At 45.6% G+C, this 23801-nt stretch overlaps 1 protein-coding gene across 5 annotated transcripts in view; it reads left to right on the top strand.

Annotated features, from left to right (window-relative positions):
• The window catches only part of Tbc1d14 (TBC1 domain family member 14), a 94447-nt gene that overhangs the window by 24869 nt on the left and 45777 nt on the right, over window positions 1–23801 (top strand). For 3 of the 5 annotated variants that reach the window (XM_028882333.2, XM_028882335.2, XM_037208881.1), the window contains one exon: window positions 19875–19995. The exons of 1 other annotated variant lie outside the window; for it this stretch is intronic. In XM_028882333.2, coding sequence (XP_028738166.2) covers window positions 19875–19995 — 121 coding nt within the window. Of the gene's footprint in view, window positions 1–74; window positions 216–19874; window positions 19996–23801 lie in introns of all 5 variants that reach the window. One more of the 5 variants, XM_037208880.1, reaches the window with a different exon arrangement.

Genomic DNA, 23801 nt, shown 5'->3' with positions numbered 1-23801 from the left:
TCCAAGGATATTGCAGGGACAGGGTTTCCGAGGCTGGTGGGCCTTGCCTCATTTATTACATGTCTATCTTGCAGTTGCTCAGGACCTGTGTCATCGCCTAAGCAGCCCACCAGCTCCTGGTCCCAGACCCCCGATGCAGTTTGTACTCACTCAGCAAATTCACTCCTTCTGGTTGTCTGGAGTCTACTTTGCAGAGGCTGGCCCTGTGCTATCCAGTATGTTAGCCATTAGTTAAAACCAATTAAAATAACCTAAAATGGAAAATTGAGATCCTCAGCCTTACTAGCCACATTCAGGTACTCGGCAGCCATGTGGGAGTCAGGGGCTGCTGTATTGAATGGCTCAGATTGGGTACATTGCCACTGTGGTGGGAAATTCTGTTGCCAGCCTACTCTAGAGGACAGCCTGTGACTTTATTTTTAAACTTGTCCCTTTGATGTATAAAAGCAACACACAGTGATTGTTTAACCAGCACATCATAATAAAGGGGGTGAAGCTGAGAGAAACCTGCCGAGAGCACCGTGCACAGGGCCAGGAGCATGCTGACATTGCTCTTGACCATCGGAGTCATCTCTAGCCCCTGTGTACACTATTAAAGCTTCTCTTTGTTGAACAGTATGCAGCAAAGCTTTGGGCATCATTCTACTTTCATACCTACTAGAATTTTTCTTTATTTCCTTACAGACTTTTTATGAGTTTTAAACATTAAAAAACAAAATGGAGTAGACTAGTGCTGGGATCTGCCTCAAGAAGTAGGGTACATGCTTAGCAAGTGTGGGGTCCTGGATTCCATGCTCAGTACTGTAAGTGTGGGTTCCTGGGTTCCATGCTCAGTACTGTAAAAATAAAACAACAGTATCAACAACTAAAACCATAGGCTCATTCTATGGTTTGGTGTTCTACATTTTAGCTTAGAGAAAGCAGTCTCTTACATAATTAAAAGCTGTTCATATACTTATTAATAATGTCTTCGTGGTCTTCCTCCCTATGAATCATTTACCTTCCCAACAATAAGGAAGGTAGGCTTTGTTTCTGCCATGTGTACTACAGCCTGCTTGGTCCGCATTTTAGATGATGAAATGGGGGATGGGTTTCCAGAATTGCTACTTTATGATCATTGTCCCTGACACTAGTCAGCTCTGACTCTCCCCACCTTGCAGAGGTCACAGTGCTATATAGCCAGGGGCCTTAGTGATATATGCCAGGAGCCCTTTTCCCCCTTTGGATAAAGTTTCTAGGCAGTGAACACCCAGACTGTTTTATGAATAATGATACTCCTAGCAATGGCCAGTGGCTGTTGGAATTTGCCATGGTTTTGCCGTACTAACTAAACCTCCAGTTAGTATGATATGAGTTTGGAGAGGACTTTTCTTTGGTATACCTTGAACCTTCTCTTTTTCTCACAGACTCTGGCTCCAGTGCTCTGCTTCACACTTCCTGCTTCTGCCTGAGGTTCTCTCTCCCTTCTATTCCTTCTTTCAGCATTGTTTTGTTTTTTTTGAGACAGGGTTTCTCAGTGTAGTCTTGGCTTGTCCTGGGACTCACTATCTAGACCAGGCTGACCTTGAACTCAAAGATATCCTCCTGCCTCTGCCTTCCAAGTGCTGGGATTAAAGGCGTGCGCTGCCACCACCGCAGGGCCAATTGCAGTATTCTTAAGGGCTAGCACAACAGACACCCTTCTCTGAAGCTTCTCCAATGCTGAGGTGTTCCTACAGAGTACTGTACTCTTTCCTGTCTCATACAGGTCACTATAGACTGGAATTGTCACTCTGTCATTCTGCCCTATCTCCTTCAGGCCAGCTGTCCTGTCTCCTGCAGGCCAGCTGTAGTCTAGTATTGTCATGTGGCCTTGCTTTTTCTGTGAGCTCCTCAAGGACTGGGTCTAGGTCTTTGTCATTCCTGATCTCAGCTCTTCCCAGCTATCTTTCCTTAGTCTCGGAACATCAACAGCACATAGTCCAAACATGAGTATGGACTCATGTTTCTAGAGCCAGTGTAAGTGATTTTAATCCTGTGGTAGGAGATACTCTATGGTTTGGTGTTTGTTGTATTAGGAAAAACAAGGGATCTGCTGGCTTATGGGGAACGTGGCCCAGATTTACTGGGGTACAGAGGAATGGCACATTGGGTTTTAGAAGCCCATCAGATTAGGAATCTGCATCCATCTTGGATCGGTGAGCTAGAAGAATCTGAAGACATTAGATAGCTCACATTGTACTGCAGGGCAGGGCTTGCTGTTTGACTTTGGTTTGGTGAGTACAAATGAGGCACAGATTTAAAGCAAAGTCTAAAGATAATCCTTCCTTTCCAGCAGCTTCCATAAACAGTAAGTTATCTTAAATACATACAGGGTAAAACATCAATTAAAGAAGTAGGAAGCTTTTATTGGTTAAAGAGCAAAGTTCTCAGCACAATAGAAATGTCAGGGACACATTAACAAATGGTCAGCTGGAGATAGAGCTCAGTGACTGATCATGTGTCTATTATGTGGAGGCTCTAGATTCAGTCCTCAGCACTGAAAATTAAAATAAAAATGATTATGAAAATTCCTGTTTGTTGAGAAAAAGCATCCAAGTCCCACTCTTAGAGGTTAGACTTCACTGGTTTAGGATGAGATGCATGCATCAGAACTTGTAAGCACTCCTTGGCAATTCTGGAATGTAGTGCAAGCAAGGCCAGCTCTGAAGTATGGGCCATGCTTGGAGAGTGTTTCCCTCTGCTGCGCACCTCATTGTTTTCAATGAGTTTCCACATTGCCTCCTCTTTGGGGAAAGTCATTCATTACAGTATAAATAGTATGCTTCTCAGTGCTAAGCTGCTTGGAGAAGGGGACCTAGACTTGTGGTCGTCAGTGATTCCTCCCAGTGTTTGGCATAGTGCTTAGGATAGAAGTTGATTTGATATGCATTGTTGAATGAAAATATAATTCTTATCAATATGCTTCATGTTAGATAATATACTTGGTCTTTTGTAATTAATCAGTTGTTCTCTGGTTAGTAAGCACATTGACTGATAGAAGCCTAGGAACCTAGTGGTGACATCACTATTCTATGAATGAAGGCTGTGAGGGCTCATTTCTGTCCAGAGTCAGGCAGGCTGGGCAGCTGCAGTTTGAGCCACATTCTCCTGGGGTCCATATCCCAGGAGTACGCTTTCTACCTTTAGTCAGACTTTTCTCCTTAAGATTTCCAGTGCTAAAGGAGCATAGCCCTCTCCTGACTCTGCTAAGATGGCTGTGATTCCAAGATGACTTATGATTACCATGCGGACAAACTGCTCACTATTGGCCTTTCTTTTCCCCCTTCTTCTTAGTATTCAGTTGGAGATTAGAAATAGATTGCATTTTCTTAGTAAGGTACATTTTATATTAATTTACACAGCCACTTTCATGCTGCTTTCTTTTTTTTTAGATTTAGTTTTATATTTTTTAATTATGTGTAGGTGTGTATGCCTGCATGTGAATATGTGCACATGGAGGCCCCTGGAGTGGAGTTGCAGAAGGTTATAAGCTGTGTTATGTGGGTGCTGGAAACTGAACTTGGGCCCTCTGGGAGAGCAGCAAGTCTTCTTAATAGCTGATCCATCCCGCTAGCCCCTTTGCTCTGCTTTCTTTCTCTCTTCATAAAAATCTAAGTCTATGATATTAGAGAGTGGAGCTCTGCTTAATTTTTCTTTCCTGTATTGGCATGTTAGGGAGTGTTTAGAAGAGATTGGGAGCTTGTGGGTAGGGAAAATATGGGCCTTGTGGACTCTGTGACCTTCTGTGGAGACTTGCAGAGGCGTCATTTCAGGGTCAGATTAATGAGTTACCCAGCAGGTTTTATGCCAGACCTTAGGATACAGAGACCAAGCAGGAAGGCCCTCACCTTGTAGTGGGAGGTAGGCCTTTCAGAAACTAGAATCCTGGCCTCTAAGGTGTCTCAGCAGGTTTAGGCACTTGCCTCCTGCCAAGCCTGACGACCTGGACCCTCATAGTGGTCCTTTGATCTTCACATGTAATTGAAAACAAACAAAAATATTTCCTTTAAAAAGGAAAAAAAGAGAAAGAAACTGGAATCCATGCTTCCAGCTCTGTGTCTAAGTGGTTTGAGAACACAGCAGGGCCTGTGTTGGGAGGGACATCCAGGCAGGCTGCAAAGGAGGGTGGTAGAGCTGCATTGTGTAGAGCAAAGCACGCAGATTAGGCATCGAGTGTGAGCACACTCATTTGAATGCCACTGGATTAGCAGCCTGCAGAAGCCTCTTTGGGGGCCCTTCCCTGACAATGTCTGTCTTGCAGAAGGTGACCACTGTTTAGCTAAACAGAGTAAACGTGGTTTGCATTCCTGGTTTTGGCCTCCTTGGCTCTCACACTGTGTCTGCTTCTGTGGGTGGTACTTTGCTGAGTTTCAGCACTGAAGGGTGACGCTGATCATAATACTTTTGTACCTGTACATTGAGGCACGCACACCTGGGCAGAATCCCAGGGTCTGCTTTGTCCATGCCAAGCCTCTTCCCAGTATGGGTACGGCACTTGACACTTCACTGGCTCTGTGGGCAGGCAGCTTGGTCAGTAGCCTCTTTAGACATAGGTACTGCCTCTTTTGTTTTCTTTGTTCATCCTGGTGGCAGGATAGGGCTGTACAGGTTTTAATTTGCACTTTTATTTTAATGATAGGCTGTATCTTTTTATATTGTATCTGACACTTGGAATTTCTTTTGTGGTGGTTTTTGTTTATTGTTTATTATTGTTTTTCCTGTGAAGCTGGGAGGAACTTAGGCCTTATGCATGTTAAGCATGTGTTCCATATCTGAACTGTATCCCCATAAAGTTGGTTTATAGGTATATTTTGTATATTCAGGGTAAGCATCCCTTTTCAAATACATGTGCCACAAATACCATGTCCTTCACTGTGACTTACTTTTTTTTTTTTACATACTGCTTATTATGTTGCCCAGATTGGTCTCAAAATCCAGTGTTCTTTCCAAGTGATTGGCAATACAGATACACACTACCACGCCCAGCTCATAGCTAACGTTTTAATCTTCCTAATGTTATGTTTTGTTTGCTTTATGAACAAAGATATTTTAGGCTGTAACCAATTCTACATCTTCCTTTTATGGTGCGTGATTTCTTGTTACCTGTTATCTTCTAGCGGTTTTGTTGTCTTGCCATTCCCAATGGGTCTAAGCCCGGATTGTCTGAAGGAGCCCTGTACATGCAGTATGCACACCATTTTTCTCACTGAACCTTTGAGGGAACCAGCTGACTGTCCCCCACCTTTACTTTCTCTTTCACTAACACCACGGTAGTTTTCAGTTAGTCAGCTGTGTGAGAGGCCTGGTAACTGCCAAGTGTGTTCTCCTGCTTGTTCTTCTGTGGTGTTGCCTGGGCTGACCTTGGTCCTTTGCATTTCCATGGCAATTTTATAGCTTGGTGGTTTCCTTTTAAAAAAAATTCCCCAGGGTTTTGTTTGGGATTTTATTGACATAATAGCTCAATGAAGTCTTATCCTTGAATGTGTTGGTTTCTCCATTAGTTTAGTTTTTTTGTTGTTGTTTCTTTAAGCTATTTTTTTTTTAATGTAAAGGTCTTGTGTTTCTTTCAATAAATTTATTCCTAAATGGGTTAGTGAGATGTCTCAGGAGATAAAGGAACGTGCTACTAAGCCTGACAACCTGAGTTCCATTCCCGAGACCCATATGGTAGAAGGAGACACCTAACTTCCACAATTGTTCACTTGCATGCTGTGGCATATGATTCCCATAATAAATAAATGAAAATTTTAAAAAATTAAAAATTATTCCAAGATACTATTTTTGATAGTTTTATAATATGTAGTTGTGACTCTGGGTAGTGTTAATTTTTGTTTGTTTGTTTTTGAGACAGGGTTTCACTGTGTAGTCCTGGCTGTCCTGGAACTCACTTTGTAGACCAGGCTGACCTCGAACTCACAGAGATCCGCCTGCCTCTGCCTCCTGAGTGCTGGGATTTAAAGCGTGTGCCACCATCACCCGGCTCATAGTGTTAATTTTTATGTTTATAGTTTGAGTCCTGTAGTCTTGCTCTATTCAGTTACTCTAATAGTTTATCTGTAAACCCTTTGGATTATTCTGTAGACAGTAACCACCGTCTGTGCATGAACTTGTTTCTTTTCCATCTGTTACCTCTCATCTTGTTTTCTTGCCTTATTGCTTCCTCACCTTCCCCACGTGGTGTTACCTTGACAGGCGCTAGCAGAGTCCCCGCCTGGGTCCTGACCTCTGAGAGTGTGGTCCACATTGCTATAGGATACCTTTGATCAGATGTGTGGCTTTCTCTAATAGATAGCTTTTCTCAGACTTCCGTTTGTTTGTTTGTTTGTTTGTTTGTTTGTTTATTTATTTATTTTTGTTTTTACATACCAATCAAAGTTTCCCCTCCCTCTCTTCCCAGTTTTCTTCCCCCTTCCCCTCCCTCCCCTGGACATTCCTTTTTATTTCTAATTTTAAAATCTTAAAAAAGTCATTCCTATCTTACACTTTATTGAATGGTTATTCTCCATCCGTTGCAGGCTGTTTTCTCCTCTAGCTTTTTTGGGGGGGTGGGAGGGATGGGAATGTCATTTTATTTTCCTAATGATTTAATATTCTTAGAACAATCCAATTTGTTTATGACACATTATACTTTTTATTTGATAATATTTTATTTTTAATTTTTCTGTATTGTTTTCCTTTTAGCTTTGGTATCAAGAACCTCATATGATGTGTGTTCTTTCTGTGTTCTCAGATAGTTTCTATAATTTTCTCTGGGGCTGGTTGGATGGCTCAGCTGGTGGGTGGTTGCCACTAAGCATGATGATCCGAGTTCAGTCCCAGGGACCCCCATGGTGATGAGAGAAATTGTTTGCTGAGGTCCACAGGCATGCTGTGGCACATATACCTCCCTTACACACACAGAATAAAAATGTAATAAAAAAGATATTTTTTCTATGGTGGTTGGATCTATGGATATGTCAAAACACATTGACCTATATGCCCCCAAAGTCAGCTTTACTGTATCTGAGTTCCATAATAAAAGTACTTCAGTGCAGTGTAGGGGACTTTTAAACATGTGCTCATACTGCACTGATATCCCACCCCCAAACTTTGTATCAGATGATCCTCACAGGGGCAGCAGAAAGTTCTTGAGCACTTCCCACCCCTTTCTTCCCCTTCACTACAGACTGAACCCTGGACTTCGTGTGGTCTAGGCAGGTGTTCTGTCATTCAGTTAGTTTTCTTAGTAATGATGCCAGGGAATGTGTTTGCTGAGGGACCTAATAAATTCTTGGGATGAACCTTGGGAAGAAGGACTAAGAAAGCCTTGTTCTTTATGGGTCTGTATTCCTTCTGTCCATGTTTGGAAGACTTCTTCGTGAGTTTTTAAGTTATGGAGTTAACATTTTTTATTGTCCTATATTATATGAACTAAAACTACCGAAGGCTGAGGAAGTTGAAGGAGACATGAGACTGCCTTCATGAGGCTGTGGGCTTTGTACTGCAGGGGAACAGAAGGGTCCTCCTGTCACCTTCCTTCCCTCCCCTTCCTCCCCACGGTGTATCAAGTGACATTGCATTCCTTGGAGTCGCCACCTCCTTGTTCCAGACAAGGTCACTGACTGTTGAACAAATGTTCCTAGTGGCGCTCCAGACACGGGGTTTCTCTGTCGGGTGATGGTGGAGTCTGCCTGTGGAGGGGGCTTCTACAGGACCAAGGGTTGGCCTGTGGGTTGATAACAGCCCCAGGAGAACCAGCCTGTAGTTAACTGCCGGTGGGCTTAGAGCTGATCTCTTGTAGAACTTGAAGTTGTTAGATCTTTCTTGTTTGTTTTTGAGCCAGCGGCTCACTGTGTATCCTGGAGCTCTCTGTATAGTTCAGGCTGACTTCAAATGCTCGACTCTCCTGCCTCAGCCTCTGGAGTGCTGAGTTTATGATTCTCATCACACCTAGGGTGTTTTGTTTTTTAAGACAAGGTCTCAGTAGCCCAGGCTCTTGGACTTATATGTAGCCGAGGATGACCTTGAACTTCTGATCCCTCTGTTGTCACCCGATTTTTGTTTGTCTGTATAACAACCCTGGCTGTCCTGGAACTTGCTCTGTACACTAGGTTGGCTTTGAACTCAGAGAGATCTGCCTGCGTCTGCCTCCCGAGTGCTGGGATTAAAGGTGTGCACCACCATGGCTGGCCTGTTGTCACTTTCTGAATACTGGGATGACAGGCTTGTGCCATCATGCCTGGTTGATGGATGCTAGGGATCAAACCCAGGACTTTCTGAATGCTAGGCAAGCAGTTGAATTTCATCCTTAGCTCTACCTGTTCATTATTTTTTAAAGATCTATTTAATTTTAATTTCATTGTGCGTGCATGTGTGCGTGTGCAAGAGGCCAGATTTCCTGGAGCTGGAGTTGAGGAACTAAAGCCAAGCCCTCTAGAAGAGCAGGAAGTTCTTTTAACCACTGAGTCATTTCTCTAGCTTCTGTTTTGTTTTTTAAAACAGTATCTACAGTTGTGAATGAGAGAGAATTCCCCCCCTTAGTGGTTTTCAAATGGGTGTTTGGACAGTGAGTCACATGATATGGTTCACTTACATACTTAACATTTACATGGCTTCTCCATGTAGCACAGTGTCTAATATAGCAAGTAGTCACGGGTGTTGCTTACAAGGCCACTTGTACAGTGCTATTCTACTTCTAAGTGTGAAGTAACAGTGGGGTTTGTTATCAGAAGGTTGTCTGTCCTGTCTTGTTTGCTTTGTACTGGGGCTGCCTCCTGGCCTGGGGACCTACGTACTCAGGCTTTGCTGCCCCACTTTGCCTACCTTCTCTGCCTCCACCCTCCCTGTGACTGGTGAGGCGCCCCACCCCTTCCCTTCCAGCTGATCTCCTTCCTGCAAGCCTTCTCCTTTCGGAACAGGTGGAAGGAGGACACAGTGGTGTGGCCGTGACACTGTGGCTTGCCAGGTATGTGGCACCAGGAGATTCAGAGCATCTGCAGCTGGTCTCTGAGAACTGTGTGGTCACAGTAGAATCATGGCTGTTTCCCCTGTGCTCCTGTTCATGGACAGGTGAGTGGCTGTTAGGCCTCTCTAGCTTGGGTAACTGGAGACAGCCAGAGCAGGGCCTTCCCACTGTGATGGAGGATCTGGTGTAAGGTAACTTGATGCCCTTGATACAGTAGGGAAGTTTCCTTGGGTAGCCCTGTTTAAAATAGACACACTCCCTTGTGTTTAGGAAGGATACTGGGGATGGAGCACTCTGAGGCAGTGTTAGTGCACAGGCTTGCCTAGTGCTGGACACCACCCCCTGTCCCTCCACCAGCACCCATCCCCGATCGTGATCAGGGTCTGTTTTACTTTGTTTCTGTATAGTTGTGGTATTGCTGAGGAAAACGTGTAGCAGCCCTATGGCTGTCCAAGTGGCTATCTTTGTTTCCTTGCTTTCTCAAAGCAAGGTTATAGGCAACTGTAGATGCACGTACGTTCAGATTTTGAGGGTAGAAAACACTGTGATGGGCTGGAGAGGATCAGCTCTGTTCTTACTGTAGATGCACATACATTCAGATTTTGAGGGTAGAAAACACTGTGATGGGCTGGAGAGGATCAGCTCTGTTCTTTCTGTGTCTCTCTAGATCAGTGGTTCTTAACCTTCCTTATGCTGCGACCCTTTACTACAGTTCCTCATGTTGGAGAAATCCCCAACCATAAAATTATTTCATTGCTACTTCATAACTATAATTTTGCTACTTTTATGAATTGTAAATATCTGATATGCAGGATATATGATATTCAACCCCTGTGAAAGGGTTGTTCAACCTCCCCTCCCCAAGGGATCTCAACCCACAGGTTGAGAACCCTGCTCTTGGTGCTTCTTAGCCTCTTGGTGTTTATTTAGTGGCTGGGTGCTGGGAGGGGAATGTAAAATGCACAAGAAGTGCCTGGTTCAGCTTTAGGCTGCAGGAAAGTGACCTGTAGCAGGTAGCTGTGACTGGGAAGCGGGCCAGCAGCTCCTCTGGAGATGAGTGCTGCAGTTCAGCTCTGGATTCTGATGTCATGAACCAAAGGAGGGAGAGAACAAGGAGTGATGGCTGAATCCAATAGCAAGCTGCATGCCTCTCAGACTGCAGAACTCTGAGGGTGGAGGCCTCTAGCTTTACTTCCTTGACACCTCAGCAGGGTTTTAGAAATCCCTTAGGGGTGTCTGGCTGGTTGAACCTGCTCCACCAGGGCAGGGACCATCATCCACCCACTCCTCCAACACCTCATCCTAGTTCCATGCAGCTGATGTCTCTTGGATGGCTCTAGATCCTAGCTTCCTCTATTGTAAGTGTACAGTAGTAATCCTTCTGTAACCCTTATAAAAATTCATTGGCCAAGGTTTTTACCTTTTATTTGTAAGACAGTCTTAATGTAGCCTAGGCTGTCCCCAGATCTGTGTGGTCAAGTGTGACTTTAAACTTCTGGTCCTTTTGTTCCCACCTTCTGAGTGCTGGGATTACAGGCACATACCAGAGCACTTGGTTTATGCTGGGCTGGGAATGGAGTCTAGGACGTCATGTATGGTATGCAAGGACTCTGCCTACTGAACTATGTCCTCGGTGCCTGAACAAGCATGTTGTATGTATCTAGGACCTATTTCAGGCACTACAGATGAAGCAGTGAGTAACAGAGGCACTGTGCAGCCTTGGAAGCTTTATAGCTGGTGAAGAAACATATTAGACAGCAGGTTGACATTGTCCCTGTGTTCTCTGTGACTGCTTTCTGAGGGGGCAGGTGCCAGGTGCTGCCCTGCATAGTGTCTTGTTGTCGATGAGCGTTCATATTGCTTTTGAAGTCATCTTTTCATTTCAGTACATCCCAAAAGTTAATGGGGGACAAGTGTAATGATACTTATGAAGCCAGAGGCTACACAGATGAGGTTTGACAATAGGGCATGGACTTTGGCTCTAAGTGCTTGCTGGAGTCTCCTCAGCTGCTGACATGCTCCAGGTGTCACAGGCCAGAGTGCTGGCACTGAATGTGGGACATTGTTAATGGTTCTTAGCCTCCAGAACCTCTCATTTATCTATAATTTTGTGTTTATAATTAATTTTTTTCTTAAAGGATCTTCTGTCTAAACTATCAAAGCTCAAAGAGTCCCTAAAACCTGGATCAGCTCCTCCCTGAAAAACAGATGATGGAAACGCTGGTTTTAGCCATGTGATAAGATGTTGGGGGATACAGACCAAAGCATTCTAGAGAAGCCCGAAGCCCAGGTGTGTGTGTGTGTGTGTGTGTGTGTGTGTGTGTGTGTGTGTGTGTGTGAGAGTGAGAGAGAGAGAGAGAGAGAGATTTTAAAAAACAATTTATTGTTCAACCAGTACTTCATGTTGAGAACACTTTGTAGACAGAAAACAGGCCACTGGTGGGTCATCTCTGCCCATGACCTTTCTGCATCTCTAGCATGGAGCTGCAGGTAAGTGTCGAGGGAGCTCCATGACTTGTCCTTCATCCCAGTTGGTTCTCACAATGGTTCAAGGAAGAAGTTAGCCTTATCTCCATGTAGAATGAAGATCATGGGAGCCCAGGGCTCTGAAATGGTGGTGGTTTGCCCTGGGCTGCTGTTCTGGAGGGGCAGAGCACTTGCCTTGGGGAGGCCTGAGTGCCAGGTAGGTGGCCTGGGGAATTTACCCAGTGCCTTGGAATATTACCACTGGTCTTAACCAGAAGCCACAGGTGATGTTTACAGGAACTTCTGTGGGGCAGGAGCTCCATGCTAGGACAGCGTGCAGAGAAGGTCAGTATATATCTGAGCAGCGATTTCAGTTAGAAAGTGTTTGGACAGGTGCAGGTGAAACTTGCCGTGTAACTCGGGTTCCTGTCCTCCTAAACCTGTGGTCCTCCTTCCTCTTCCTATGCATGGTTCTGGTTCCTTTTGTTTTGGGACACTATCTCCTCAGCCATGGGGAGGAATCTGGGCCGGTGGTGGAGTAGTGCTCGGAAGGAGGACCTGTGGCTTAGGTTTAATCTTGGAAAGCCAAGGGGTAGGGGCTCAGACTTAACATGGGAATCTGAACAAAGCGGGCCAGTTCTGTGCTTTTCCCACGTGTGAGGTTCTTGAGGGGAAGGCACTGCTTCCTGTGCTATGTCCCACCAGCAGCTGAACACAGTGTCTGATACACATCTGGTTGAGATGTGTTGCTGTCCACATAGCTCCTGTAGATGGCACTCACAGGGCCTGTTCTTCTGGCTGGGCCTCCAGTCACCCTGGCAGCTGCCTTCCCAGCACAGAATTGCTCACTTTGTATTGGTAGCTGGATCTGGGTAGGGTGTATCTCTTGCGCATCCTGATTTTAGTGGCTCTAGGAGGTGGGTGATAGAGGTTAACAGGTAGTCTTTCCCTATACACACCACCACCACCACCACCACCACCACCAACAACAACAACAACAACAACAACAAAATAAACACTTTGAGGGAGCATGGGGAAAGATAGGGAACAAGGGAAATGAGAACTGATTGATAGCTTAATGGGTATCTTGACTTCTATTTTCTTTCTCTCATCCTCTGTGTTGGACATTCCTTCTAGTTGCTTCTTACATCACCACCTGTACGTCAATAAGACAGTTTGTTTGGGGCTTCATGGAGGTTCACCTACCTGTTTTATGGTCTGTGCTTTGAGCACAGTAGTTTCTCACTAAGTGTGCCTGGGCCTGACTGGAACATGCTCAGTGCTGGGCTCTGTAGTCAGCACCATGCTTCCTTACCTTAGTACAGTGGTTCTCAACCTTCCTAATGCTGTGACCCTTTAATAACAGTTCCTCAGGTTGTGGTGACCACCAATGGTAAAATGATTTTCAGTGCTGCTTCATAACTGTATTTTTCATAACATAATTTTGCTATTGTTATGAATTGTAGTGTAAACATCTGATACGCAGGTTGGTCTTAGGTAACCCCTGTGAAAGGGTTGTTCCACCCCAAAGGGGTTGAGACTCACAGGTTGAGAGCCACCACTTTAGTAGGTAGCTTACAAAATTGTGGAGGTTAGAAAAGAGGCTCAGAAGAAATGGCTACCAAGGTTAGAGCTAGGGTACAGGTCCAGCTTTGGCTGCCCCTGTGATGCCCTTGGCCTGCTTGGATCTGCTCCACTGAATGCCTTGCCTTTGGTCCCTCCCACCTCCCTCCAGGCTCAGTATGAAGGCTGGGCTCCTTTTCCCTGCTACTGCTGTTTTTAGATTGGGGCAGGAGCTGAGCCTCCTAGAAGTACAATATGTAAGGCCCAGTAAAGAGTTCTAAGGTGTGTTAATCACATAGGGTATAGTATGGATACCATTCTTCTTCATGCCCCCTCTGGACTCTGTTCATGCTGCCCATGAGGCAAAGCAAAGGATTATACCTGAGTGCAGTGATTCGAATCAAAGCTTATATGTCAGCAGCTGAGCAAACCCATTTAGTTCCTCTTCCAAAAGGCTTTGGTTTGTGGTGTCAGTGGAATGTCACTGAGTAATTTCATTTTGCCTTTAACTTTTCCCTTGCTAAGGCCATTTCTGCTGATCACCAAGAACTCGTTTATACTCGCTGGGGTTTGTTGCTGGGTCTGCAGAAAACTCAAGTGCTTCCTGGGGCTCGATTACCTATGGGAGTTATGCAGTGGAGGTGTGATGCAGTGGGGGATGATGCAGTGGGGGATGATGCAGTGGGGGAGTGATGCTGTGGGGAGTGATGCAGTGGGGGAGTGATGCAGTGGGGGAGTGATGCAGTTGGGGTAGTGATGCAGTGGGGGAGTGATGCAGTGGGGGATGATGCAGTGGGGGATGATGCTGTGGGGAGTGATGCTGTGGGGGAGTGATGCTGTGGGGAGTGATGCAGTGGGGTAGTGATGCAGTGGGGGAGTGATGCTGTGAGGGATGATGCTGTGCGGGGTGATGCAAAAGTGTTTTGTTTTCTAGTGACAAACATATCTGGCTTTGCAGTGGCTATTTCTTGTTTATTCACTTTAAAACAGATTATACATTCTCATGGCTCATAGTTCAAAAAGTACAGTGGAGTTTGTGGTAGAAAGTTGTATATCATATCTAGTAACTTTTCCCAGAGTAGTGGCTATTAGCAGGGAGTCCATGCCTAGACAAGCAGAGGTTGATGTAGCAGGAATCTTAAAAGTTCTTATTAATAAAATCAAACCTGAGGCAAGTTATTGGGGTGAATACTGGAAGGTCAGAGAGACAGAACAAGCCACAGCTATCTCACCTCGCCGGATCCTCAGCTGGTCTTGTCTCCTCAGACTGGAGGCCTCTGAGTCCTCATCCGGAATGGGTCTCAGCTGAATTGCTGCTCAAAAGCCTGAATGCTTAACCAGCCAAAACCTTCTAGTTTCTGGTCCTCACGCCTTATATATCTTTTTGCTTTCTACCACCACTCCCTGGGATTAAAGGCTGGCTTTCTGGGATTAAAGGCGTGTGTCACCATGCTTGGCTATTTCCAATGTGGCGTTGAACTCACAGAGATCCAGAGGGATTTCTATCTCTGGAATGCTAGGATTAAAGGTGTGAGTGCCACCATTTTCTAGCCTTTGTATCTAGTGGCTGTCTGTTCTCTGACCCCAGATAAATTTATTAGAGTACACAATATTTTGGGGAACACAATACCACCACAGGTTGACACTTGTATCATATGGCTTTCTTGATACTATTAGGACCCTGGCTTTTGTCTGTGACAATCGATACTTCTCAGTCTCTAAGAAAATGTCCCTTGTCCTTCTTAGAGCTATTTATAAATGTGTCACAAACTTTTGGTTTTCACTTTCTATGACATTTAAAAAATAACATTGTGTTTCAGTCAACATATTTCATTGCTTTGTCTTCCATTTTTGGGGCATTCAGTAGGTACAGTGGGTAGTGGCTCCATTGTTGTATAGTGCAGCCCTCAACCTTTTGTCTGCAGGTAAGGAGAGTTTCTGCTTCAGATTTGGTGTTCTTTTTGACACCTGGTACCTAGTCTCTCTTGCCTTTTTGCAGGGGTCTATCTTGTATCTACTTCCTGCTGTACAGGGTACCCCAGGGAGCCTTAAGAGTAAAGCCTGCTAGGAATTGGAAGAGGCTGTGTGTGTGTGCTGGAACCATAGGAGGCCCCAGGTAAATGTGTCAGCAACTGTCTTGCTCCCAAGTCTAGTGGCACCCTGTGTGGTTCACACTTGACATTGTACCTAAGAGTTTTTTCCTGGCTTCAGAGAAACTGACTACCACTGTTTTGAACATCACTTTGTCTTGGGTGTCTATATCTTTTCCCACATCATTAATTAACTATTGAGATGAAAATCATGACTTTCCCAGCCACCGGATAAAACATCTACAGCTCAGCTTTGCCTGTCCGTGGTTATTTAGCCTTCACTTCTAGCTGTTAAAGTCATACTTAGTCCCGTGGGTCTAAGTATTTGGCCGTGGGTTCACCACTGACACTTCCTCCACCATCCCCCTAGTCTTAGTGCTTCTGAGAGGTTGAGACGGCTTCAGTTAGAATTCTGGAATCACCTTGGTACAGGTAGCTTCTGGGGCTGGTAGAGGCGCTCTGGCTACTGCTTCTTAGACCACCTTCTTTGGGAACTCCCTGTTCTCACAAACTGGCCCATTCTCTGCAAATCTCTGTGTTTTTGGGGGTGCTGAGCCCTGACACTGTAGCAGTAGGGGGGGGGGTGTTGGCATGAGGAGCCCCTGCTCTTCAGTGCTCACTCATTGGAAAACCGTGGAATCACCTGATGGGTGGGGACAGCTCTCCTGCAGGCCAAGAATGTGGCTATGCTGAGCTCTGGCCTCCACCTCACTTAACATTCATGTCACCTATTTCCAAACACTGATGGACCTGGGGAGCAGCCTGGGGGGTAGGGATGGAGGTGGAGCCAGGCCACATTCCACAAAAAAAAAAAAAAAAACCAGGTTCAAGTCATTGGCACAGCTTGAGGACAGGACTAGTGTGAGCCATTTCTGCCGCTAGGGTGTGGTGCTTGTAGATGTATTTGGGGCCTCGGGTCCAGGGCAGTATGGTGCCTGAAGGATAGCTGGAGAAAGGGCAAGGAGTTGTGCACAGGTAGGACAGGCTTCTTCCTGGCTCCCTTCCTAGACAAGGCAGCTACTTACTGGAAAGAGGCCTTCCTTCACCTGGAACTTCTGTCACTGACTACAGTTGAGGCCTTAGGAAATATGGCAGGAATGAGGCCTGGAGGCTGCTCGGTCCCAGCCTGCAGAGGAGCTTCTTCCCCAGACTGCTACCTTGAGAAAGAGATTCCGTGCCTCCTCCGTGGAAGGGGGATTTGAGTGAGCATCGGGGAAGAAGTGAGTGGTGAGGAACTAAGACAGGCTTGCCCCAGGGCAGAGGGCACCACATTAGTGTGTGTACACTAACACACGGGACTTGTGATCCGGAGTCTGAGGTGGTCAGGGAGCTGTGTGGGCAGTGTGGTCAAGGAGTAGGTGGATTGGAAGCAGAGCTCTGGGCACTGCATTGTGTGTGGGTAGCTAGCTCAAGCCACTGCTGCAGATCTTCCATCTGCTCAGTATTCTGGGTCTCTTGGGTCAGAGACTGCTTGGGGGTCAGCAGCTATCTGTCCCTAATAGTTCAAGAAGGTTACTTTGCCTCTTTGAAACACAGATGTATCTTTTCACCGAGGAGCCACAATTTTCTGGGGATACAGAACAAAGGAGTCCAGCGTTTATGAGAACAGTTTTCTCTGAAGTACCTCTTTGTTGTGGACACTGGCCCCCTGTAGACTACCCCTCACCTTCTGCCCTCCCTAAGGGCATAGTGAATGTTCTTTCTCCCCTGGCATCTCCGGTCACCTTCCACTGCCCCTTCTGTGTGTGTGTGTGTGTGTGTGTGCGCGCGCAAGCGCGCGCGCGTGCGCGTGCGTGCGCACATATGCATGTGGAGGCCACAGGTCAACCTCAGGAACTGGTTTTTGTTTTGTTTTTTGAGACAGGATCTCGCACTGGAAGCTGGGACTCACTTCTTAGGGTCGCTGGCTAGCCAGGGAGCCCCAGGGGTCTCCCTGCCTCTGATTCCTGCATGTGCACCATGCCTGGCATTTCATTTAGGTTCTGGGGATTTGATTCTGGTCCTCATGTTTGTATGGAAGCACTTTACCGACTGAGACGTCCCCTCAGCCTCACATAGCCCTTCTTTCCTAGGATCTACCTCTGCCCTGGGATCGCCTCTGTTGACCTTGTGGCGTAAGCAGGATTGTTGTCTCCTTATCTTCAGCGTGTGTAGCGGCTGTGTGTACGTGTGTATTAGTCATATTTCAGCCTCTGTGACAAAATGCCCGAGGAAAACATCTTGGAGGAGGGGGCTTATTTTGCCTCATAGTTCCAAAGGCTTCACTTCTGAGTCAGACGGCTCCATTGCTTCTGGGCTTGTGGTAAGACAGGCAGAAAGCTGAGAGAACAGCAGGCAGGGTCCAGGATTAGATATCCCCTTCAAGAGCACACCCCCTTTGACCTACCTGTAATCAGGCCCTGCCTCCTAATGAATAGCTCATTCAGCTGTGAACTCAACAGTGGATTAACCCATTGATGAAATCAATCGCCTTTCAGTAATACCACCAGCTGGGGACCGAGCCTTTGGCACATGAACCTTTTGGGGGACTTCATAGTAAGCGATGACAGCATTGTTAACCATGCTTTTTCATTCCCCCTGCCCTTGCCTCCTTGCAAACACACATGGTGGCCACTCCACTTGCCAGCAAACACGCTGAACATCTACTCTTGCTAGTTAGACTCTGGGAGTACAGAGGTGACTCCCTGCTTCCTGCTAGAGATAGAAAGTGGAGGGGAGGAAGCAGAGCCTATCCTATGAACAGCCCAAAGTAGTGAGTGCTGTGGAAACTGTGCTAGGAGCCTGGAACAAGTGTGAGGGTCTGTTGCTGGATGGAGACAGGTCTTCTAAAGTCTCAAAAGATAAGCTTGACTACAGCTGCTCCCTGGTCTCTATCCCCTGGGCAGTGTAGGCTGATGGTCACTCATGGGGTCACATAGCCTTGGGAAGGGGCCACTGAATACTAGGCAAGAATGGCACCATGGACATGGGTTCCATGGGTGTCTGGAAGAAGCTGCCGGACCCTGGGCAGGAGGATTGCACTGGGGCAACAGAGTTCCAGCTTGTGCCTGCCTGCATGTTCTTATGAGCTCACAGTGCCTGGCTGGGCACAGGCTTTGGTTATGTGACTTTCAGTCACTCGGTTCTGAAAGGCACTCTCGTGTGTTCAGAGCACCTGTGTGTGGTGCCATTTTATATGTAGTATTGTGATCGAGGGGTTTCAAGGCGTTAACTATAAAAAAAAAAAAATCAAGGTGCTTTCCATAAATCTGTCAAGTTTTGGTTGTTTGTAAGCTTAAGATCTTAGACTGACACTAACCAAGCAGCTTTGGATTTGGATGCTCTTTAGTTTTGTCTTCACTTCCACTGTGCGGTCCCAGACAGAGTGCTTTCAGGTGCTCCTCTTTATCATCCTCTGCCTGCTGTCGGAGTGAATAGCGCTGTTAATGCTCAGTCTCCCAAAGCACAAATGCAAGAGCCGGGTGCCCAGATCCCTTCACATATCCCGTACCCGGTTCTCTGTGGGGTCTCATGTTCCTTCCCTGGACCTGCAGCAGCGTCCTTCCTTACTGCCGCTGCCAGCGCCCGACCTTCCCTTCCCTGGGTCCGGTTTCACCACCGGTGCCAGCTTCCTTCCCCTGAGAGGGCAGCTGCTCATCAGCAGACGGAACCCTTCCAGTAACTCGGGTTCTCAGCATCTGTGGGTGCCCGAGGCTTTACTTGGTTTAAATTACATAAGTGCTTCTTAGACGGTGAATGAGTTGGAGCTCTAGAGTGCCCAAAGTTCATCTATTTACTTGTTTTTACAAATATAACTAGGAATTTGTATTGGACTGTGAAACTACTTCTGAAGTAGATTCCATTATAACCACAATAGAAACATGGGAAGAAAACAGTGAAACCAGTTCATTTTCATAGTCTCTCTCTCTCTCCCTCTGTCCCCTGCTTCTCCCCGCTCCTCCTTCCTCCTCCCTCTTTTTTGACACAGTCTTGTTATAATGAAGCCCAAGCTGGCCTCAGACTCACTACGAAGCTTAGGCTGGTCTTGAGCTTGTATCAATCCTCCTGCTTCAGCATCCAGAATTCAGGGATTATAGGTATACTGTACTGTATCTGGTCATTTGTTTCTTTTTGAAGCTTTTGCCATTTTGTTTTGATATGTTTTTAAACTTACTGGAAAGCTGCAGACAGGCATGTCTGCTTTTTGGGAGCCCTGGAGGCCATTTGTGTTAATGACTGCACCTGAACAGTGCATCTGAGAACCAGGTTGATTTATAGTTAGGACTTGTAGTTTGGGGAGCTTTTGTTTACATGTTGTTGGGAGAGAAGACCTTGTGACCATCTAAGGAATGATTTTCTCTGATCCTTGGAGGCTGTATAGATAATTAAACAACTGGTCTGAAAGACTGGCTGTCCTTGAAATGTCAGTTTGTAAATGAACTTGTCATCACAAATGGGGTCTCTCTGTCACTTATAGGAAACTGAGGCTCAGGTCACTCTCCTGGTCCAGACTCCCAGCTAGTGAATGGCTGAGTCAGGCATTTCAGTTCATCTTGGCCAGCTTCTGCTAATGTACTTTATCATTGAACACATTTTCTCATTCTCAATTTCAGAATAGTTGACCAAGCTTCTGTCTGAGATCTGTGTCTGTGCAGTTCTGCGTGTGTGCAAGCCAAGTCTGAGGTGTTAACATGTGCTCGCGGCCTGTAGTCCCTCTCAAAGTTTGATTTGTTCTTGTCAGCCTGACTTCGCCGTTGGAGTGTCTCTATAACACACAGAAATGGCCTAGCCCTTTTCTTTTCTTTCTATAGGAATTTGCTTGCTAGAAAACAAAATGCAAGACTTGATAGACAGAGAGACTTGGGATGGAAACTGTTTGGAAAAGTCCCACTCCGAGAGACTGCTCAGAAAGATTCAAAGAAAACACACAAGGTAAGCCACTGGTGTGTGAGGGCATGCTCATGAACCATACAGGTGACTCTTGCTGAGCCTTGGAGTTGGAAAGCCCTCTGTGCCTGGGTTCTTAAGTTGCATTCAGTTTGTGCAGGGATTTAACTCTTCACCTCTTTACAGCTTGTAACATGCACACAGGAAGATTCAGCTGGGCTTTAGATGTCTAAACTTGATGAATTTCAGTCAGTCTTTCCAGTAACTGTTGCAGATGTACTTATAATCAAGCTTTTATTGTGTTTTGATACTCAAGTCTCCACACATTTCTTGGAGCTTAAATCCTTCATTTTGCTCTGGGATATGTGGACTAGGCCATCATGCTCCCAGACTTTGGAGGACCTTGCCTTTTGTCTGCCAGGCCTGCACCAACATCCCACTGACTTCCTTGCTCCTCAAGTCTGCAGCTAGAGCACCTGCTTATCTTCTCAGGGAGGAGCCCATGCCAAATGGTGGCAGCCCTTAGGTGTCCCTAACTATTAGCACCAGCAACTTCTTGAGGCTCTGATCCTGTTTACCTTGTAGGTCAGCCATTGCCTGAAACCTGTTGCCTTGAGCGTCTGCTGTTGGCCAAGTGGTTGTCCTCAGTAGCTTTCTTCCCATCTTAGATTTATATTCATTGACAGCTGTTCTCTGGACCCTCTTGAGAACCAAGTAAGTGTCAGTCCTCATGACTGACATTGGGGTTTGGGAAAGGACATGGCCCAGTTCAGGCAGACAAGGCCCACCTAAGGCAGGGCGTGGAAAGTAGACAGGTCTTTCTCCCTGAGAGGGCACAACTGATTTGAGGATTGTTTGCTGAGGGGTTACTATGTGCTAGTTTTAAACAGTAGCGTTTGTGCTTCTGGTTTCTTTAAAACAATGGCCATGATGTTCCCTGAGCCTTAGGTCTAAGGGTTGTGTTACAGATGCACCACCTGGCTCTAAGAGTCCTACTGTTGCTTGTTCTCTGCATTTTGATCAGTTGTGGCATTCTGTAATGGTCTCCACCTGCTGCAAAATAGATTCTTTGGCTGTGGGGAAGAGCTGTACTTCTCTGTGTATATAAAGATGCTATTTAGAATTCGGTTGGGAATTATACTGGTTTAGAGATTGACTGTAGTAGATTGTCCTGTAGGGTCCATGACCTCACCAGCCATGTGTAATTGGCTAGGTTTACAGTGCTGGGCAGGATTCCCTCCTCTTAAGTGGGCCTTAAGTTCAATGAGGTGGCTGTTGGTTACCCCTAAGATATGAGTGCCACTATTGCACCCCTGGATATTTCTTGTCATGCTGGTCATTGTTGTAGTTTATAGGCTTTACAGCTGAATAGGGATTTTAATTGTTTTTCTCCCTTGGCAACATGCATAGCACCTTCTAATACTGTGAGTGTTAGTCCTCAGGAATGAGGCTTCCAGGTCAATTTCAGCTGGATCCTTCCAAGTATTCTGTATCTGAAGTATGTGGTATCTTTAGTAGTATGTCTTATCTTCAAGTTCTGGGAGACAACCACAGACATTGACAATAGCTTGCCTTGTTTTGGAAGTCTCATGAAACTTGTATGACCAAAAACTCAAAGGAAGGGTTGTCATGTCTGGCCCATGACATACCTTCATTTTTTGTGTACATATACTTATATATGTATTTTTAAATAAACATAGCATGTTCTTCTATGGCTTTTCTAGTATGCTTATTGTTCTTTAGCTCTCCTCTCTCCCTCAACATTGCCTTCCCCTGCCCAGATCAAGAAGAGGGTGGGTAGAAATTGTAAGAACCAGAGGACCAGGACATCTGCTGTAAGATAGTGTATATGCAAATGACAGGGAACTGAACTCATCAAATCTTAACAATGTTGTCACCTAAACAGGGCCTGCTCGGTAACACTACCAGTTGACATCTTTACATGATGAGGGGAATATCACAAGGTCCTCCCCCTAGATGAAGAGCTGCAGGCAACTGATGGCTGCTGAGAGAGGAAGAATCAGTCTTTTCCAGAGATGAGCTCCCGATAGGTTATCCAGTGCCAGGTGACCATCCCTAAACACATAGACATTTGAGCGATACCAAATGAAATCAGCAAATTGTATGTGTGTATGTATATATATATATGTGTATGTGTATGTGCACACATGCACATAAAATACATAAAGTATGAATATATATTTTATGTATATGTAATAAAATAGTTAAAGAAGACATCGTGAATTTGAGAGGGAGCGAGGGGACACATAGGAATACTTGGAAGGGGAGAGGGTGGCGTAGAAAGGATGTATACATAGTATCCATGTATGAAATTCTCAAAAACTGGAACAAACAAACAAAAAAACAAATCTACCCCACCTTATGAGGAAGATGCAGTCATTGTCTTCAGCTTACTGAGGAAGCATGGAGGTGCAGAGACTGAGTGACTTGTGCAGAGTCATAATAGTTAAAGAATGGCAGAGCTGGAATGCCATCCTATGTCGTCAGGAGAGCTGAGCCTCAGGAGCAGAGGGGAGGTTGTCTGTGACCTGAGTGGTGTGCTGGTGCCCCTCTCTGATGGGAGGGCTTGCCTTAGCTAAGTGCGGTAAACTCACTTGCAATTCCGTATTGGGGAAGAAGGACCTGGCCCCGCTAAGGTCATTGTGGAGTGCCAAGGACAGGGCTGATGACTGTTAGGTACAGGGTATGCAAGGATGAGGCAGGTTTCCACACAGTACATTTTCATGTCTTTGCAAATAAAAATTGTTAGAATATTGTCTGCCACTCCCCTGGAAGATTCACTAAGGCTATCAGTTTGGGAATTTATCTTTGAAAATCATACATTTTGATTTTGAGTCATTGTGGAGGCTTACTAAGTGAGCATACAATTAAATGTGAGTTTGTATGCAAAACTCAGCTGTAACTTTCTTAGAAGATGAAGTAATGGTATGTAGTAAAGAATCTATACTTTAGGAGGAATGACAATTATATTAATAGACATCCGGGTGGGTCCTGAGAGCTCTTGCTTCATGTGTTATCTGCTCTGGAATCTTATTGGTGAACTGCGATGCAGAGCCCAGCTGGCTGTGCAGTAACACGGTTCTGCTGAGAAGACCTTTGGCTTCAGCTATCAATAATGAAGAAAGTAACTGTACCCCATGCATGAGTCACACAATCCTGCCTGGGACCTGTTTGTATATGCTTTGTGTCTCTGGTCCTCCCAACTCTCGGGTCTGACCCCAAGCTGGCAAAGCCAGAGAGGGAGTCAGGGTCAGGACTTCTGGGCACCACTGGCTTGAGCTGGCTTTTGTCACAATTGTTAGCTCTGACTTTCCAGAGGCCAGAGTTGGACCCTTGATTTTCTATACTTGTGATCTGAGATGGTGACAGTAACTCTGTTTAGGGCTGAAACATAAACAAGTGCCCAGGATCCTCCGTATTCCCTTTTCCCCCTTCTGGAATTGTTTTTCTTTCTTGGAGAAGAATCATCCAACGGTGTTTTAGGAACTTAAACTTTGGGACTACTGTGATGGCTCAGTGGGAGAAGGCACTTGCTGCCCAGTCTAATTCCCGGAGTGCAATCTATGGGATCCACATAGTGGAAGGAAAGAACTGACCGTGGAAAGTTGTGCTTTGACCTCTGTGCAGAGGCATAGTAGTACAAGTGTACCAACACACAAGTGCGTGCATATACACACACAAATAAATGTAAAAAGAAAAAAAAAAGAACATGGACTTTGGAGACAGACTGCCTGGGTTTGTGTTTCAGCTGTCACAATTTGGCTGTGTTACTTAGGACAAGCTATTCAATCTTTCTGAGCTTCATTTTGCCATCTATACAATTTGGAGGA

This window comes from Peromyscus leucopus, chromosome 10 (genome assembly GCF_004664715.2).
Source record: "Peromyscus leucopus breed LL Stock chromosome 10, UCI_PerLeu_2.1, whole genome shotgun sequence".
Classification (NCBI taxonomy): Eukaryota; Metazoa; Chordata; class Mammalia; order Rodentia; family Cricetidae; genus Peromyscus; species Peromyscus leucopus.
Note: the sequence above shows the minus strand (reverse complement) of the source record. Positions and strands in the feature narration are given on the sequence as shown.